The sequence below is a fragment of the Typopeltis vanoorti genome, chromosome 15, assembly GCF_054136105.1.
Source record: "Typopeltis vanoorti isolate ZY-2024b chromosome 15, IOZ_Tvanoo_1.0, whole genome shotgun sequence".
NCBI classification, from domain to species: Eukaryota; Metazoa; Arthropoda; class Arachnida; order Uropygi; family Thelyphonidae; genus Typopeltis; species Typopeltis vanoorti.
Genome location: NC_143563.1, coordinates 11269980 through 11289336, shown reverse-complemented (window position 1 = coordinate 11289336; position 19357 = coordinate 11269980). Strand labels below are relative to the sequence as shown.

The window sequence follows — 19357 nt, the reverse complement described above, 5'->3', positions numbered from 1 at the left end:
AGATAAATCATTAAATATTAACAATGGCGCAGTCGCCTACAGGATAAATAAATTCAATAATTATTAACAATGGCGCAGTCGACGACAGGATAATTGGTTATGACTAAACTATTTTAGAATCCAAAAGGCAAATCTTGACTCAAATAAAAAAAAAAATGGCTACAGAAAATAGTAATATTAGTAGTAAAGTTCCTTCAGTTAATGATGAAGAATTTTTTAGGTTAATAAATCCAACCTTAGTAATACCTTCTTTCTCAGGTGATAGTAGTGAAAGCATAGAAACATTTTTTAAGTATGCAGAAAAAATTAAAGATTTAGGAAATTGGTCAGATTTTCACTTGTTAATTATACTTCGTAATAAATTGTTGGGAAAAGCCAAAACATTCTTAAACACATCTCCTTTACTAAGAGATACTGACAATTATGCAACCTTTAAAAGTTTGCTAATATCAGAATTTTCAAATGTAAGAGAATTAGGGCCTAACATTTGGAAGATTCAGCAGTGTATCCAAGGTAATAAGGAATCTGTTTCTGAATATTATCATAGATTGTGGACCATTGCTCATGGATTTAATATTTCATCTGAAGAGAAATCCTCTTTAGAATGGTTGCTCTTTAATCAATTTAGGCTTGGCCTCAAGGATAATTTAAAAGAAACAGCGTATAAGAAAAAAGTTAGAAACCTTGAACAATGTTTTGAGCTTGTTAAAGAAAAGGAAGAAAGATTAAGAGATATTTTTCATTCCTCAAGCAATAAGCAAGTAAATTCTTTTCAGCATAATCAAACTCATTCTTCTAGCATTGTGGGTACAGATAAAATGAGAGAAGAAAAGCTTCAAAAGGGTAAAGCTGCAAATAAAAAGAAAAAGTCTAAGGAAACTTCTGTGAATTTTACTAAAGATATTCCAGAATCTGATTCCATGGTAAAATTACATGATTTGGAAAAATATGAGGAACTGAAAACATTTCTGAGTGAAGAAATAGAAAGACAACAGAGACCCATAGTACAAGGACAGGAACTTCTGTTTAAGATGATGTCGGATTTAACATTATCGAAAAATCTTACAGATAATCAATCTTTTTCTTGTAAATCTGATGACATTGATAGGAATAAAGCATCTCATAGAAGATACATTCCAAAATGTTTTAGATGCAATAAACAGGGTCATTTTGCTAAAGATTGTTATGTTAGAGATAGATCTTGTTTTCAAAATAAGAAATCAGAGAATAAAAGTAAATCTGGAATTAGTTATTATTCCAATATTATACTGGCAAGGACAGAAATGTCAAACTATTCACTAAACATGGGTAAAGCCAAAGACAGCTATAACCATAAAAGAAAGTTTGATGTAGCATTAGCTCCTTATGCTAATGAAAGTAATCCTTTAACAGTATTACAAGGATTTATTGAAGATGTACCTTGTGATATCTTACTTGATACAGGTGCACACATTTCACTCATTTCTTATAGCTTATTTAACAAAATTAAATCTCTAATTCCAAATGATATTTCAGTTTTAAGCAATCCAATTAAGTTAAAAGGAATATTTGAATCTGAAATTTCAGCTTATAAGCAAATCAATGTCTTTATTTCAATTCCTTGTTTTCCATTGAAAGTTTCTCATTCATTAATTGTTCTTCCAGAATCTTCAAATCCAAATGTACAAATAATATTTGGAATTGATTTTCTGAAACGTCATGGGTTTGTGTGTAATTTTGTTGATAATACAGTATCATTGTGTGGAGTAGAATGCTGTTTGGATAGGAAATCAGGTGACAGTGGAAAATTAGAGCAGTCTCCTGAAATTTTTCTAGATACTAGTGATAGTGATCAAGTATTTAATATTGAAACTCTAAAGAATAAGGATCCTAGTATACAAATTTGGGAAAAGGATAAGATTATCCAAGCTCAGAAGGATGATCTCATACTAAAAACTATTTATGAGGCAGTATTGAAAGAGGAAACTCAACTAGATACATTTTTGAATCTGGATAACTTGTATTTAGATAAAGATGGGTTACTCTTATCTAGACAAATGGAAGATGGAAAGTTGAAGGTGAAAATATTGGCACCAACTGAAATGATTCCTTGGATTATGTATACTTTCCATGATTCTGACTTAGCAGGACACCAAGGGTTTTCTAGAACTTTGGAAAGAATAAAGGATCGTTACATCTGGAAAGGTATGAAGAGTGATATACTCACGTATGTCAAGTCATGCCATAAGTGCCAAATAAGATCCCCTTTTAGAGGAAAAGCTCCTTTACAACCATTTCCAATTCCAACTAGACCATTTCAAGCTGTTGCTATTGATGTAGTAGGTCCTCTACCAATTACTAAAAAAGGAAATAGGTATATTCTAGTAGTCATAGACATGCTAACTAGATTTCCTGAAGCAGTATCAATGAAAGACCAATCTGCAAAAACTATTGCAAGAAAGTTTTTGAATATGATAGTTTGTAGATATGGAACTCCTCAGACCTTACTTTCAGATCAAGGAGCAAATTTCACATCTGAACTATTATTACAGTTATGTAAATTGCTTAATGTTAAGAAGATTTTTACAACACCTTATCATCCGCAATGTAATGGTATGTGTGAAAGACTAAATAGAAACATAAAGCAAATACTTTCAAAGTTGGCAAACACCAAAATGAATGATTGGGATACACATATCTCTCAAACATTATTTGCATGTAGGTCTGCTTTTCATTCTGCTATCAAGGAGAAACCATCTTTTGCATTATATGGTTTTGATCCAGTTTTTCCTAATGAACTTGTTTCAGTTATTCCAAATACAGGATACAGTGATATAAATGAATATTTAGAATTAGTAATAGATAAGTTTTCCACTACTCATAGACTAGTAGGTGAGATAAGTAAATTAAGTGCTCAGAAAACTAGACAGTATATAAATCGCTTTAGAAAATATAAATCTTTTGTACCAGGTGATTTAGTATTGTTAGATGATAAATCTAGTATTAAAAGAGTTGGGAAATTAGGAAAGAAAGCTTTAGGTCCATTTAGAATTTTAGACAATTTTTCTCCTGTGAATTTTAGAATTCAAGATGTCAATAATCCTAGTAAAATTTTAAATGTACATTCTGATAGATTAAAAAGGTACTTTTTGGGAAATAAAAATTTAGTTACTTTAGGTGATAATATGAATAAAATATTGAAGGATGAATGTAGTTTTCCTAATACTAATTGTGAATCTTATTCAAAGTTAAATGATAGGAAAGGGAATAGATCTAATATTCATAATTCAAATATGCAGCAAAAGAAAAAATTAAACTTTGGTAAAGTGAACCAAAATACAAGAAATTTTAGAATTCCCAAGACACATGTTTCAGATGATGTACAATGTAGGAATAATGATAATCAAATTGATTCTAATATTGATGAAAGTATAGCGGAATTTCATAGGTTGATAAATATAGGATTAAATAAGAAAAGGGAAGTTAAAGATACCTCAAATTTAGTTAGTAAGGATAAGGAATCCCAGAAACTTTTAGAATCACAAAAACCTGTAGAAACTGATTCTGATAGTGATGATTCTATAGATTTAGGACATCATTCAAGTAGTTTAAATGAAGTGTTTGAAAGGTATAAAAATGAAATTTTTAAGTATACTAATTTGGAAGAAGAAAGCTCAGAATTATCTTTAGTGTCAGATGATTCTGAAACTAGTGATTCAGAACATATACATAATGATTAGATAATTAGATTAGATCTTAAAATATAACGATTTAGAAATAAATATTAAAAGTTTGTTTGGATGCAAGTTAAATATAAAAAAAATTTTTTTTAAAAAAAAAAAATTTTTTTTTTCACAGAAAAATGAAACTGATGTAAAAATAATCATATTAAAAATTCTGAATATTTTTACGTATTAATTTTGCTTGTTAGTTTTTGTTTTCATACACGCAGTGTCTGCACTTGTGATGTGCTCGTTACGAAAATAATATGTAAAGAAGTAAAAATATTTAAGTACTTACTAAATTGATTATTTGTATTATTTATAAGAAAGTTTGTTGTGTTTTTAAATGTTGAATTTTGTGTTTGTGAAAGACTTTCTTCAGCGCTGGTGGATACAGCGAGTCAGCCATATTATTACAATGCGTAGTTTCTGACGTTGTTGAAGTGCGCATGCTCCCGGAGTGAACTTGATGTTTGATTGACAGCTGACAAGAAAGCGTTGCGTATCCAAGTTACAGTGGTAAACAAGAGAGCGTTCGGAAAGTTTTTTAGAACACTGGCCGAGGAATATTCAAGTTGGGAGGAACTTGATTTTTTGTGTGCGGCAGTTAAAGGAAATTTTATATTGTATTCCGAAAAAGGAATAGTGGAAATAATATGTTTCAAGAAAGAATAAGTACAGAAGAAAAAGGAAATCTTGAAACTAAGTTTTTATAAACTGGCCGAGGAATATTCAAGTTGGGAGGAACTTGATTTTTTGTGTGCGGCAGTTAAAGGAAATTTTATATTGTATTCCGAAAAGGGAATAGTGGAAATAATATGTTTCAAGAAGGAATAAGTACAGAAGAAAAAGGAAATCTTGAAACTAAGTTTTTATAAACTGGCCAAGATATATTCAAGTAGGAAGGAACTTGATTTTGTTTTGTGTGAGGCAGTAAAAAAGAATTTTTAAAGGGATCTTGAAAAGAGCCTTAACAGGAAGAGAATAAGACTATGAACATTTTTTTTTGTGATTGTAAAGAAAAAGTGTTTTGTCTTAAGAGTAAGTTTGTATTTTTTTAATAAGGCCTTGGATCCATATAATCTGTATTTGTAGTTATGTATTTTACTAGAAGTGTATATATATTGTTTTAAGTTTTATTAAATGTGTTTATTTTGTACTTGGTGTTGAGTCAATGATTAGCTGGATTCTGAAAAAGTGAGTTAAAGTCATTGCACCAATTGGAGTGAACTCTTTGTGCAAATATAATAACATATAGGGACACTCGGAGTCAAAAATAAAAATAATTGTTAGTAAATGAAATATTATTTATAATACACATTATAAATAACTAATGGCGCAGCCTATATAGGATATAAGATAAATCATTAAATATTAACAATGGCGCAGTCGCCTACAGGATAAATAAATTCAATAATTATTAACACCTTCCTAACATCTTCATTTTATCATATTTATGTTCTGTTGATGTGATCTGTTCATACCCCTAACAAAAATGTGCATAAAGAGTGACTAGTAAGGTGAAAATAGCCCAATCATATTCTGAGAAAAAAAAATTAGTCAAGCAGGCCAAAAGAAATCCCAAAGACTTCTTTGTGGCAAACAAAGGGAAGAATGATTATGGAAGGATAATTTTAATGAATGCTGATTGTAGAAAGGTGATAAGCAGAAGAAATAGTTGAATTTCTGAGTGATTGCTTTGCAATTGTGTATCATCCATTAACATAGTGGCAGGGAGAATAAAAGTAAGTGAAATGCAGGGGTTTAATCTCAGGAGTGGTGAAGTCATAAGAAAAATTGGTTAGTTGCAGAATTCAGTAATGGATAGATGGGTAGCTGTCCCCATAATTCTAATAAATTATGGGGACAGCTACTATGTGTTATAGCAATAACTTCAGTTTAATATAAACCAAAATAATCACCTGGCATTTCAACTTTCATATCAGGGTCATCATCTGGAGTATACACACATATATACAAAGCGACAAGCCAATACACATAGTATGCTAAAGTCACACTAATTTGTTCAACCATTAGTACTACTGGCCTGACCTAAACCTACTACATCAAGCTAGAAACTGTCATCTGATTCTTCTTCTCTCTCTCTTCAATCTGAACAATTCTGTCTAGTTTGGTGTCACTTGTTGTGATTTGGTTTTCAGGATTTGGTTTTCTTTTATTTTGTCTATCTAATTTTGGGCCACCCTTTGGATCTTTTACCTTCCATCATTGTATACAGGGCTTTAGTTGTTAACCTTTCTGTGTCCATTCTGATCACATGGCTAAACTATTGTAGTCTTCTTTATTGGATTTTGTCTATTATTGTTATTTCTTGTTTCCTTATGTCTTCGTTTCTTAGTCTATCCAGCAGAAATACTCCAAGTAATCTTCTTAGCTAACCCATTTCAGCAGTTAATAATTTTTTCTCTTCAGCTTTTTTGAGATTCTAGCATTCACTTCCATAGGGAAGTATTGGGAGGACCATTGTCTCATAGATTCTTAATTTTGTTACTTGTTTGATGTCGCTTGATTTTCATATTTTATTTAGTTTTCCAAAAGTTTGGGATGCCTGCCTGCCTGCCTGATTCATCTGCTTATATCTTTTGTAATTTAATTTCACCATTGTACTCAGTTACTCCTCTAAAGTAAGGGAAGTTTTCTACCTGTTATAGATTCTTACTAGCAATTTCAATTTTCAGATAGGTGTTTCTTTTTCCTATTTGCATAATTTCTGTTTTGTCTATATTTAGGTTTAATCCAAATTTTATCCGTTCTTCCTTTATTTTATCAGAAATTCATTGTAGATCTTCTTCCATGCTTGAAAGTAATGCAATGTCGTCTGCAAATTTTAAATTTGTTATATTTTTCCTATATATTTAGATTCCGGAGTCATCTTTGTTTAAGGCCTTACTTGTTGCTCCTTCCAGCATAAGATCGAATTGATTCATCAATTCATTCGAGTTAAATTGAGTCATCTGATTAGCTAGAAATTACTCACAGTTAAATTAGAACAAAAGCAGTATTGATAGTGGCCAATATATGAAATAAGAGCTGAAATTATTGCTTATAGTACTAAGGTGAAATTGAAACAGAATTTATGTGGGTTGAATGTGTGCCATCTATATTCTTGGGATTTTTAGATCATAATTATTGTTCAGATTAGAATGGTTGATCAAAATTTCACAGGCTTCCTTAAATTTGCATTCATGCCATGTTTTTTTATGATGTAAGGAACAGGTACTGTTTCAATCAATTTAGTGTAGGGTGTTAAGAGCTTAATCCAAGAGGCCTGATTTACCAAATTTGTTAAATTTAATGTATCATATGTGTTCTTTTTTATTGATTGGAATTTTAAGTACAATGGATTTGGTATATCAAAGGATGTAAAGAGGAGTTTGGAGTGTCACATAATATGAAGTATCACAGCCATGAGATTTTATTCATCATACTGCATTCTTCTGTTTTTAATTCTATTACTATTATATTGCCTATCTTACACACTCTCTCATCTCTTTCATACATTTATCAGTGTTATACATTCTTCCATTCACATTTCTTCTTGCCTGTGTCGTGTCTGCTCATTTGCCATTTTGTTAGTGATCCTGCTCATATTCAGAACCTCATGTTCCTCTATATCTTTAATTACTACACAGTGCTGACATATTCTCTTGCTATTGTCATGTTTCTCCAATAAACTACTCATATTTTACTAAGGAATATATCTCATACACTCCACAGCACACAAAACTACACATAGTTTAGTTAAACAAAGAACTGATCTCCATTATTAATTTCTTGTCACGTATAATTTATTTTCTTAATGACACTAGGCAGTTTATGTCAAAAGTAAATGCATGCTATGCAGTTGATCATAATAAATTATAGGTTTTATAACTATTAAAGTTTTTTAAATCAATAGCATTATGATAGCTTTATGAATGTGTGTTTGTTCTGTTGGATTAAAAATGTGGAAAAGTGCAGTGTAAGTAGCAAACTGGAATCTTTTTAAGGCTCTTAAAAATTTGTTTGTTTTTACTGTTTTGTCATTTTGAGTTTCATTCTTATGTATATTTGGACTGCATGAATTCTATTTTTTTTTTTAAATTTTTATTTTTAACTGATGCGAAACATTACATATTTTCCAGATGGTGTAGCTCTTATTGATCACTACGTCAAAAAATTTAAAGCTTGTTTATCAACAGGAACATTTCTTTTATATCAAAGTATTCGAAAGTTATTATTAGCTGCAGCAGATACAGGAAATGTTCTTCATATTCATAAATTGTTTGAGCTAGTTGTTCTTGAGCACAAATTTGTACAACCTGTTGGTAGCATACTTGCTCCTTTAATTGAAGTGCATTTCATTAGGTAAGTACTTGTTATGATGTTAATTTACAATCCTTCTGCACTTGGTTATGTATACTAAATGTATTGTCATTTAAAAGATTTCATATAATTTCAGTAAACATCATACTTGTCTTGTTTGTATTGTGCCAGAAAGGAATATCAACCACAGATGTAGGTGCCATGTGAAGTGAATAACACCCTATGGAAGTATAATATATATTTGTGCATGTATAATGTTCAGCGTGTTCGTTAATTGACTAGTTGCTTTCTTCTGAACAAAATCAAGTATTTTCAAGATATTTTAATTGTACAGTTCATTTATGGGAGGTGTACTGTACAGTAGGCCAGATTTATAAAATATTAAGCAGTGGAGAAAGATGGTGAGATATCTAAGCAGGCAACTTGTTTATACTATTGGGGGGGAAGACGACTTCAAGAAAGAAACCTGTTTTGGACTGAAAACTATTGTTAACAAAAGCACAAATGTGTAAAATCAATCTTTTTTGGGCGATTGGATTTTACTGCCAATCTTGTCAGTCATATTATTACTCAGACTTAAAGATAGTATGAAAACTATTCTGTCTAACTACAGACCTATCAGTATCTCTGGAGCAGTGGTGAAGATTTTAGAGAGGTTGATTAGAATTCATATACAGAAATGGATTGACAGACAAGCTATAATCCGCAAGCAACAGCATGGGTTAAAGTGAGATGCTTTAGTAATGCTCATTCAGGGGACCACATTGACCACATTGCAAAGCAATGATGGCAATGATACCTCTACATCATTGCCATTATCCAATATGACGTCTAGGACCCTGACATGCAGAAACAAAGAGGTTATGTTGGCATTGTATAAGGTCTTGATCAGGCCTCATATGGATCACTGTGCACAGATTTGGTCATCGGGTTTTCATGGTGATGAAGATGTGTTAGAAAGGATCCAGAGAAGATTCACAAAGGTGGTCAGTGGTCTTTGGAATTTGGAGTACATGGACATGAGAAAATGTAAATTGCAGAGCTTTGTGAATAGGAGGGAAGGGATATGATTGAGACATGTAAGCTAGTTCAGGGGTTGTTATCAGGTTGAGATAGAGGAGAATTTTCACAGAATGGGAGAGGGGTGTAGAACAAAAGTCCATAACTGGAAATTGTGTAAGGAGGGTGTGAGTAGCAGTTTCTTTGCATGGAGAGTATTTGGTGAGTGGAATGCATTACCTGAGTGTGTTGCAAATGGAAACGCATTGAATCAGTTTAAGGCATGGTTGGATGAACATTGTGTGCGATAATGTGTACCTCCCACAATGAGTCTCTGACTCCATGGAGGTCAGATGTTAATAATAATAATAATAATAAAGAATAAGCAAAGCTGGTATGATTAAGTGCTAGGTGAATACATTTGTATTATTCCATACAGGACTGAGTAAGAAATTAGCCAAAACACTAAACTGACAGTTATATCAGACAATGTTCATACCAATTTTAACTTATGAATCTGAGAATTTGGTTACAAATAAACTATTTAATCATATTGTTGGTAATGAAGATAATATGATCATCATCTAGTTCTCTTTCCATAACCTTAGCATCCTGTCATCGGTGAGACTTATATGAAACAACCTGGTTATGGGCATTGATTTTTCTCTCACATTTCTTGAAACATACAGGCCAACATTTCATCCAGTCCTATGGCTGTGTTCACACAAATTTCTTAATGTCCTAAAAACCTCCTGTTTATTTCTTCATGTATTCACTGCATTATCTCCACTATATGATATACCATTATACCATTATAAAGTGATCACTTAGTAATTCAACTATTTCTTCTACTTTATTTCCTTTTATTCACTTTTATTCACAAAAGAACTAACCTTAACTGATATCCTCTATGAATGAACATACCTAAACTTTCGACAACATCATGTGTGATACTTTTCCTAAGAAGAGTGAAACGTACTTTTGTCAGGTCTGATATCCCATGCCAAAGGTTGTCAGACCTGAATTCTCCTATATATGACCTGTTTTGACACAAGATTTCCTTGCTTTATTTTGTTCCTTAATTTTTATTGCCTTTACTGCTCTTTTAATTCTGATGATTAGACTGAGCTTTTTGATTATCTCTGAAAAGGTGATTATCTCTAATCACCCAAACAGTGAGATAATCTTCCTTTGAGATTTCATTGTCCACAATTCTGACCAGCTCCATTTCTCTAACTTTCCAGTTCAAGCTTGAATAGAAGCTGAATTGTTTACTATTAGCTTGATCCAACACAAAATGTTAACCAACCTACCTGCTTACTAGAATTCCAAGTAATCTTCATCATTCTCCCAACACCATAGACTTTTTCTTAACCAGCTCCCTTCAAATACACCACTGATGTTAGGTCTCCTCTTAGCAACTCTGACCAAAAACTTGTCCATGTTAGTTTTTCTGTGGCTCGTCCTTCTTCTAGCCAATCTCAGCCTCATATCCTGTGACAATATAGTAGTGTGCCAATCGGGGGGCTGGGGGGGTATGATATCTTTACCTCTTTTCCATGCCATTTTCCTAATCCAAGCAGTTGGCTTAGGCCAATCACAGCTGAAATAATTTTTGCTGGAAGAGTGTCTTTGTTCCCCATTCAACTCAAAATTCTCCAGGCCTTAGTTTACCAATGAATGTGCCAAAGCAATCCAAGTTGAAAATTCTGACTCAATAGCTTAAAAATACATACTCAGTGGCTCAAACTTAAGATTCCAGTCTCTTACTCAGTTGACATTACAGCCCCTAACAACTACAAAAATATCATGAGCAAAACTAAAGCAGACTTATAAGTGCCAGATGCATTATTTGTTCTCTGCTCAAATCGCAGTTGATCCTTCTAGTCCCTTGCCAAATCTATTGGGCAAATCTTGCGCGCTACCCCCCCCCCCCCCCATGGCAGCATCTCCTGAAGATAAGGCAGACCTCTTAACTTCACTCTTCTCTCAAGTTAGACAACCAATGCAAATCTCTTCCACTATTCCAAAAAAAAAACTTCATAGTATTCTTAATTTCACTTTTGACAGAAGGACATTAAAAAAATACTCTATAGCCGTGATACTAATAAGTCCTCTGGCCCATTTGGTATCCCTTCAGTTGAATTAAGAACTTGTGTTCTAGGATTAATACCCATCCATATCACCTTCACAAGTTGCCCTTAAATGCTGATCTCCTAGTCATTCTTAAGTGGGATGAAGGTAATATAGTACATTTTAATACTACCAAAGACCCTTTCTTATTTCCTGATTAGCAATCTCTTCTTGTGCTGGTTATCCTAGCATAAACACATCATGTACACAGCCCCTCCAAAAGCTTGGTATTCTTTTTTGTTTTAAACATTACCTCTCTTCTACTAAACTCTTAGCAGAAGAGAGGTAATGTTTAAAAATCCCAATTCTGCCCAACATATCTGAGGTGATATCCCAAAAACCTCCCTCAGAATGAAAGATTGTGCCCAGAAGACAAGTATTCACTTAATAGCCTATTCCCCCCCCCCCCCTCTCTCTCTTTCTCTCTCTCTAACTTTTTCCAAATGCTTTCTAATAGATGCTCTGATTCTGCATTACCTTTTTTAAAGGTATTTATTCTCAGGATGCTGCTTCACTAAACTGGCTGCCACTATTCCTCCATTTTTCAAACTCCCCTGAAAGAGAGTTTTTGCTCTCTTAAGGTTTCTGCCTGGTCTCTGAAGAGAACCATCCAGAAACAGCCAGGCCAGTGAATCCTTATCAAAAATAGACCAAATTAGAAAGCGAATATATGGATGGCTGGGCAGTGTTCATGTTTTCTAAAGTGGTCCGTGATAAGGAAACGCTTAAATGCTGATGGGTGTATTCCCGTAAGCTCTCTGGTCAACTTATTTTTATGAAGCTTCCATAGTTTCTACATTCGGCTTTGAAATAATGCTGGATCTAATATCCACTTGATTTTTATAATAATAACGTATTTATTTTATTATTCCAGGAAATTTCTATACCTAGATTGTTTAAGGTATTCCACTGTATTAATATTTTTAATATAAATATTAAAAAGTGTTGGAGACAGAAAGCATCTTGTCTAACTCCTTGGTTTATAGATTGTTTTTCAGAATTTTTTCATTTATTTTTATTTTTATTTCATTGTCTTTGTATATATTCAACATTGCATATAGTAAAATATTTATTTGTAATATATCAAACAACATACAGGGTGATTATAAAATAACGTCAAGTGTTCGGAGCCCTCTAGTGAGTAATGTATTGGACAAAACACACCAATATTTGGTAGATACACAGTGGAACATGAGGATTCGATTTAATGAAAAAAAAGAAGTACCAAAAGTCGCCAACAGAGGAAATTTTGGTGCTGCCAAATTAATTTTAGTAGGTGTGACTAATGAATGACTAAATGGCAAATGAGAGACAGCACACATCAATTTCATGACGTTTATTGTTAATTACAAATGAGGTTCAATATGACCACCATTCTGATGTTCCAGGAACTGCATATGGTGCACGACATTTTCCACGGTGGCTCGCAACATATCGGAATTTATTTGTCTCACGTGTAACGTTATTCGATCTTTCAAAGTTGGAATATCGAGTACATGTCCTTGATACACAATGCTTTTAAGAAATCTCCACAACCAAAAGTCACAAGGATTGAGATCAGGCGATCTTGGTGTCCATGGCATGGGAAATGCACGACTAATGATTCTTCTGTCAGAGAAATGTCGCAAAACACGCTGTACCTGAAATCCGATGTGGGGATGGTGCACCATCCTGCATGAAGATTGTCGAATCGAGACATCCTCTTTGCTGCAGTTGTGGAACCACAAAGTTCTGTAGCATATTGGCATACCTGTTAGCATTGACGGAACAGGTCACTAGTCCATTTTGACGATTTTCCTCGTAAAAGTATGGACCGATGATGCCGTAAATCTGCACCACACTGTGACTTTGGGCGAGTGGATAGGCATCTGCAGACACACGTGCGGATTAGTTGCAGCCCGAATGCGACCGTTGCGTGTGTTAATATCACCGTCCAAATAAAAGTGCGCTTCGTCACTCCATAAAATCTGCCACGGCCATGCATCATCCACTTCCATGCACGCTAAGAATCTCAAAGATAAGTCAATTCATGTGGTCACATCACCAGGGTGCAATTCTTGAACATGACTGAATTTATAGGGGTAAAACTTCAACATCTGATGTAGGATTTTCCACACCGTTGTGTATGCGATATCCGTTTGCCGGGATATTGCTTGTGCACTGCTGGTACCCTGCACATTCGTCATCTCTTGTTCCACAATAGCAGTTGCAACTTGTTCAACTTGTTGGTGATTGATTGGTTTGCGTCCCCTGCCTACCTGCACTGCTAGAGTTCCAGTAGTTTCAAATCGCCGAATCAGTTTTTGTAAGTTTGTTACGCTAATCGGTCCTTTTCGTAAATTTTTCATATGCCGAAAATCATGAAGACAAGCACTGGTATTATTGTTCTGCTGATAATAAAGTTTGACTAACAAAGCACGCTCACATAAGGTAAGAGGCATCAAAAAGCAGTTTGTCTACGAACGATAAGAAATCTCACAGGCTTTCCTTTTATTGCATGATCGCTCGCAAGAAACGCGATAATGCAAATTAATGCATTTTACTCGGTAAACAGCGCCAAAATTTACCTTATTGGTGACTTTTGGTACTATTTTTTTTTTTTTTTTTTTTCGTTAAATCAAATCCCCATGTTCCATTGTGTACGTCTACCGAATATTGGTGTGTTTCGTCCAGTACATTACTCGCTAGAGGGCTCTGAACTTGACTTTTTTTTTTTTTTAAATTTTTTTGTTTTATAAACAAAAAAATGAGTTTCTAAATTAAATTCTCTTCTTTTCTCTATAAGGAGTTTTAAACAAAAAGCTTCATCCATTTATAGAGCATCCTTTTCTAAATCCATTTTGACATTCAAATACATAATATTTTTTCATTGTATATTTGCAATTTTTCGTTTATTATTCTGTTATATATTTTATAGCAGGTTTTGTTTTATCTCCCTTTTTCAATATAAGTATTACTATACCTATATTCCATTCTGTTGGTATTTCTTTTTCCAGCAAATTTATGTATTTTGGAGTTTATCTCATCTGCTGATTTACCATTTTTCATTTTACTTAGGGTCTCCTTTAATTCTTTCATTGTTATTATATCATTTAAAGCATTTTGTAAGTTTTTGGTGTAAGTCTTTGTTTTTTTATTTATGTCAGTATTATCTGTCCAAAGATCCAAGTAATGTAAAGTAATCCAAGAATTCTTTTAAATGTATTTCACAATTTTTAGTTGCAGTTTCTTTTATATCTGCATTCATGTGCTATGTGCTTGAGTATTTAAATTTATATGCATTCGGTCTTATTTTGTATATATCATTTTCTAGATATAAAACAAATTTTTCCCAGCCTTCTCTGTTTTTTTTTCTGGTTTCTCTTTTGGCTATTGCTCATCTTTTATATATATATATATTCAATTTCATCTAGTTTTTTTGCTACTTAACCATCTTTTAAAGGCCAGATTTTTATTTGTTTTCATTGTTTTTTAATTCATTTTCCCATATATGTATTTTTTTAGAAATTTTTATTATATTTATTGTGTGATATGCTGCTGATGTAATAATTTCTTTTATGTTATTCCATTTTTTCTTGATGTTTACATTTTCTTGTATTTTTTCTAAATGGTTATTAATCCTCTGTCAGTATAAATTTCTTATACTAAAATTGTTTATCAGCTTTACTTTGTCTAGTTTGTTTATTTGTATTTTTTGAAACCAATTTGGTGGAAACTGTAATTTTGCCTGCACTAAATAATGACCTAGCCCTCTCTTGACTGTAATATCTATGAAGAGGTTTGCTGCTTTTTCATTTGTTATAAAGTAGTCTATTATTGATTTTTGCTCTTGCATGCAATGTATATTTATGTATATTTTTATGTTTGTAGAATGTGTTTGTTATTTTTAAATTATTATATATGATATAATCAATGAGTCATTTTCCATTTTTCTTTACTGTTGGTTCTCCAAATTTTTCTGTATTATTGATTTTTTATATATATATATATATATTTTTTTTTTAGGGCATTATGGGTGAGTATAGAAGGCAATTATGGCAGAATAAAAGAGGTGGAAAAATTATGTACATACCTTGTTTTGAGTCTGCAATGCCTTCCAATTTCATGATCCCGCTGAAGGTTGTTTATAAATGGGGGGGCAGAACATGGGGGGGTTGAATTATTTTTTGTTTTTGGTATCTTTGGTATTTCTGGTTTACCATGCCTGTACTCATCAACGTGAGCCCCTGAGAAAGTGATAATGGTAGTGATATAAAATGTAACTTTATATGGGAAAGTTATATTTCATATAACTTTGCATACAAAAAAAATCTGCTATACTCATTAAATTGCTCACATTAAACTGTTATATATGTAAAATTATCTTTATATACATTAATCATCTATTTCATATATTTATAAATAGACAGTGTAATTTCAGATATTGCTGAATTATTCAATAATCCGTTTTTGTCTAGGAACGATTTAAATGCTGCTCTTGAAGAATTTGAGAAATGTGTTAGTGTTTATAAAGCAACACCTAGAACAAAGGAATTGTATAAGAAGCTCATAGCGATTGAGGATTCTGAAAGATTGCAAAAAGGTAAGTCCCCTTCTATTTCTTTACAGAGCATGTGTTATCATGAGCAATATTCAAGCAGTGGAAGTCTAAACTGACATAATAATATTAGTAATAATAATTCTTAACTATTAATAATAAGGAATTATTATTATTATTTTGTAATACTATGGATTAGAAACATTTCTCTTTATAAAATTTGTTTAACTATGCTGCATAGCAGATTAATTTGGAGGAAAATTATGGACAGGAAGTTATTAAGAATGTAAATTTTTCATGTAGTACTATTATATGTGTAATATGCTGTATACCCCCCACACCCCGAGGATACATATCAGGAATTTTATGGTGATGATGATGACTGCTCTAAATTTACTTTTATATAATTAATATGTTGCTTTTTTTTTTTTTTTTCAAGTTTCACTCAGTTCACTTCTAGTATTCTAATTTTTGGCATGATTTGGTTTCCTTTCTGTTTTTCTCTATCTTTATATGTCTTTGTGGTTGAATTATACATTTAATGTATGTGACAGAGGATGATACTTCTCCAATATATAAATATTTTTATATAATCCAGAAATACTGCTCAAGAGACCAAACATGGAACTTTTTCAAGCCATTTCAAGCCTCCAGTAAGCAGGATGGTGGTATTACAGTGGACAGTTAAAATTCATCCCCCACCTACAGACATTCACTAACATCCCTGTCCATACTGAGTGTTCCTGGTAAGATTTATACCAGTGTACCAGAGAAATATAAGCTCAGGGGTTATTATCTGGTTGACATGGAAAAGATTTTTCATAGAATGGGGGATGGGGAGTAGAACAAGAGGCCATCACTGGAAACTGTATAAGGAAGGTGTGAGCAAAGGAGTGAGGAGAAGATTCTTTGCATGGATAGTGGTTAGTGAGTGGAATGCATTGCCTGAGTGTGTTGTTAATGTAGATACATTGAATCAGTTTAAGGCATGGTTGGATGAGCATTGTGTGTAATAGTGTGTACCTCCCATGATGAGTCTCTGTCTTCATGGAGGTTAGATGATAATAATAATAATAATAAATGGCTAGGGAAAAGTGTGTAGGAGAACATGGAAAATAATAATTTGGATCCAGGTCAAACTGAAGTTGTCAGGATCATATTTTCACTTTAATACAAATAGTGAAGAATTTATGGGAATATATGGATCTGTATTTGCGTTTTGTAGTTTTGAAAAGGCATACGATAAGGTGCCAAGAGAAAATCTGTTCAAAACACTACAGCTGTATGGTAAATGGGACATTATATCAAGCAGTACTTAGTCTAGATTTGAGTTGTAAGTCAGCTATAAGATTTGAAGGAGTTACAGGAAGATGGTTTAATGTTAATTCAGGTGCGAGACATGGGTGTATATTATCTCCACTGTTAATCATCATCTCTGTGGATCATATTATAAAAGAAAATGATATTAAACCTGATATCAAAATTGGATATATTAATCTTAGCTCTTTACTTTATGATAATGTTATACTTCTAAATAAATGCAGTACAAGTCTGCGGGATCACTGGCAGTATCGTATTAAAAATGAGGATATTTAGAAAGAACTCGACATTGTTAGCATTCACAGTGTTAGCAGAGCTAATCTCAGATGTGGTATAGCCACACCTGAGATTTTTAAGTGTGGTATAGCCACACTTAAACAGAATGGAAGAGGAAAGTTAGCAAAACTAATGTTGTTTGTCTGGATGATAGTAAGAAAAGACCAACAGGATGACAAGATCTAGGTGAATTGTTATAGTAAAATGTTCATTAGATGAGCGAAATATAACATCTGATAATATTGGAGTCCCGACTGATAAGAGATTACTTTTCTTCGTGGTTACATGGGGATCAAAATTCATTATACAAATTCTGGAAACAATTACTGTGTTAAAGTAAAAACTTCAGTTTAATGTAAACCAAAATAATCACTAGATGTTTCGGCCTTCACATTAAGGTTATCATCTGAGCACACACACATGGTATGCCAAAAAAAAAATGGTATGCCAAAGGTATGTTAATTTGGTCAATCATTAAAACTTCTGGCCTGACCTCTGATGGAAAAAAAAACTTACTATATCAATGCTGCAGTCCTGTCATTATATTATCTTTGGTTACAAAAAATGAATTAAGCTAGAGAGCAACATGCTCTCACATAATTACTCATACAAGCAGGGGCAGCTCATGCATAGGCACTATGGAACTGCAGCACCCCCAATTTTTCTCAGTATATAAATATATTTATTAATTTATTTATATTTGCTTGTAATATTTAATTTTATCATCAACAATTCTCTACAATTCTCTTATTTTGTATTAAAAATAATAATCCATCTTGTAGCACTTAGTAGGGCGAAGAATGCTAGCAGCATGTTTACCGCAGTGTCATATTGCTACGCATGCAAGCATATGCATGTCATAGTGAAATGCGAGCTATTAGTATAATGTGGCACTGTCTATCGTGCAGTCCCACTGTTGTTTATATCCAGTTTGCGCCAGTAGTAGAGTGTTCATAATGCTTATCGTGTTTAATCCATCTCTTTAAATATTTGGACATAACATTTGTTATAGTTTTTATTTTAGAACATTATTAAATAATTTTGAATTATACCAAACTGTATAATTTTATCGATAATAAACAATATTTTTTCATGTTTACTTTTTTTTTTTTATACCATAATTTTGATATTTTATCCAAACACATTTACACTGTACTTACAGTGTGTATGTATATTTTGAAAGTTGCAGCTCCCCACGATTTCAAGCCACAAGCCGCCACTGCATACAAGTACACATATAAATTAGAACAAAACAGTATGGATGGTGGCTAAGAAGCACTAAAAATATTGCTTAGAGTCCTAAAGTCAGGGTTTACTGGAAAATTTTCACAGGCTTCTTTAAATGTATGAACGTAAATTTAAGGAAGCCTGTGAAATTTTGATCAACCATCTGAATCTTAACAATAATGGTGGCATAAAAATCTCAAGAATTTGGATGGCACATATTCAGCCCACTTAAGTTTTTCAATATTTCCAGCGCAAACCCTGATTTTAGGACTATAAACAATATTTTCAGCCTTATTGGCCACCATCCATACTGTTTTGTTCTAATTTACATGTGTACTTATATGACGAATTATGTGAGAGCATGTTGCTCTCTCTAGCTTAAATTATTTTTTGAAACCAAATGGCTAATAATAATAACAGGACTGTAGCACTGATGTAGTCAAGTTTTTTCTTCCATCAGTAGTCAGGCCAGCAGCTTTAATGGTTGAATAAATTAATGTAACTTTAGAATACCATGTATATTGTAGTGTAGCTTGTTTCTTTATATACGTGTGTGTGCGTATACTCCAGATGATGACCTTAATATGAAGGCCAAAACTTCAAGTGATTATTTGGTTTATGTTAAACTTAAGTTTTTACTTTAACATGGTAGTTGTTTTCATAATTTATACAATGAGATAAGAGATTAATTTGGAGGAAAATTGTCAATAGGAAGTTAGTAATAATGCAATTTTTTTTTTTTTCATGTAGTACTATCATCCTAATACACCCACTGAGGGTGCATATCAGGAATTTGATGAGGATATGGCATAGCATGTTATTTATCTTCTTGGACATC

The 19357-nt window shown here is 32.7% G+C and overlaps 1 protein-coding gene across 1 annotated transcript in view; it reads left to right on the top strand.

Moving 5' to 3' along the window:
• LOC150098383 (leucine-rich PPR motif-containing protein, mitochondrial-like) overlaps window positions 1–19357 on the top strand; it is a 446274-nt gene that overhangs the window by 287743 nt on the left and 139174 nt on the right. Inside the window, exons 24-25 of the mRNA XM_090405178.1 lie at window positions 7847–8069; window positions 15617–15741. Coding sequence (XP_090261304.1) covers window positions 7847–8069; window positions 15617–15741 — 348 coding nt within the window. The remainder of the gene's footprint in view (window positions 1–7846; window positions 8070–15616; window positions 15742–19357) is intronic.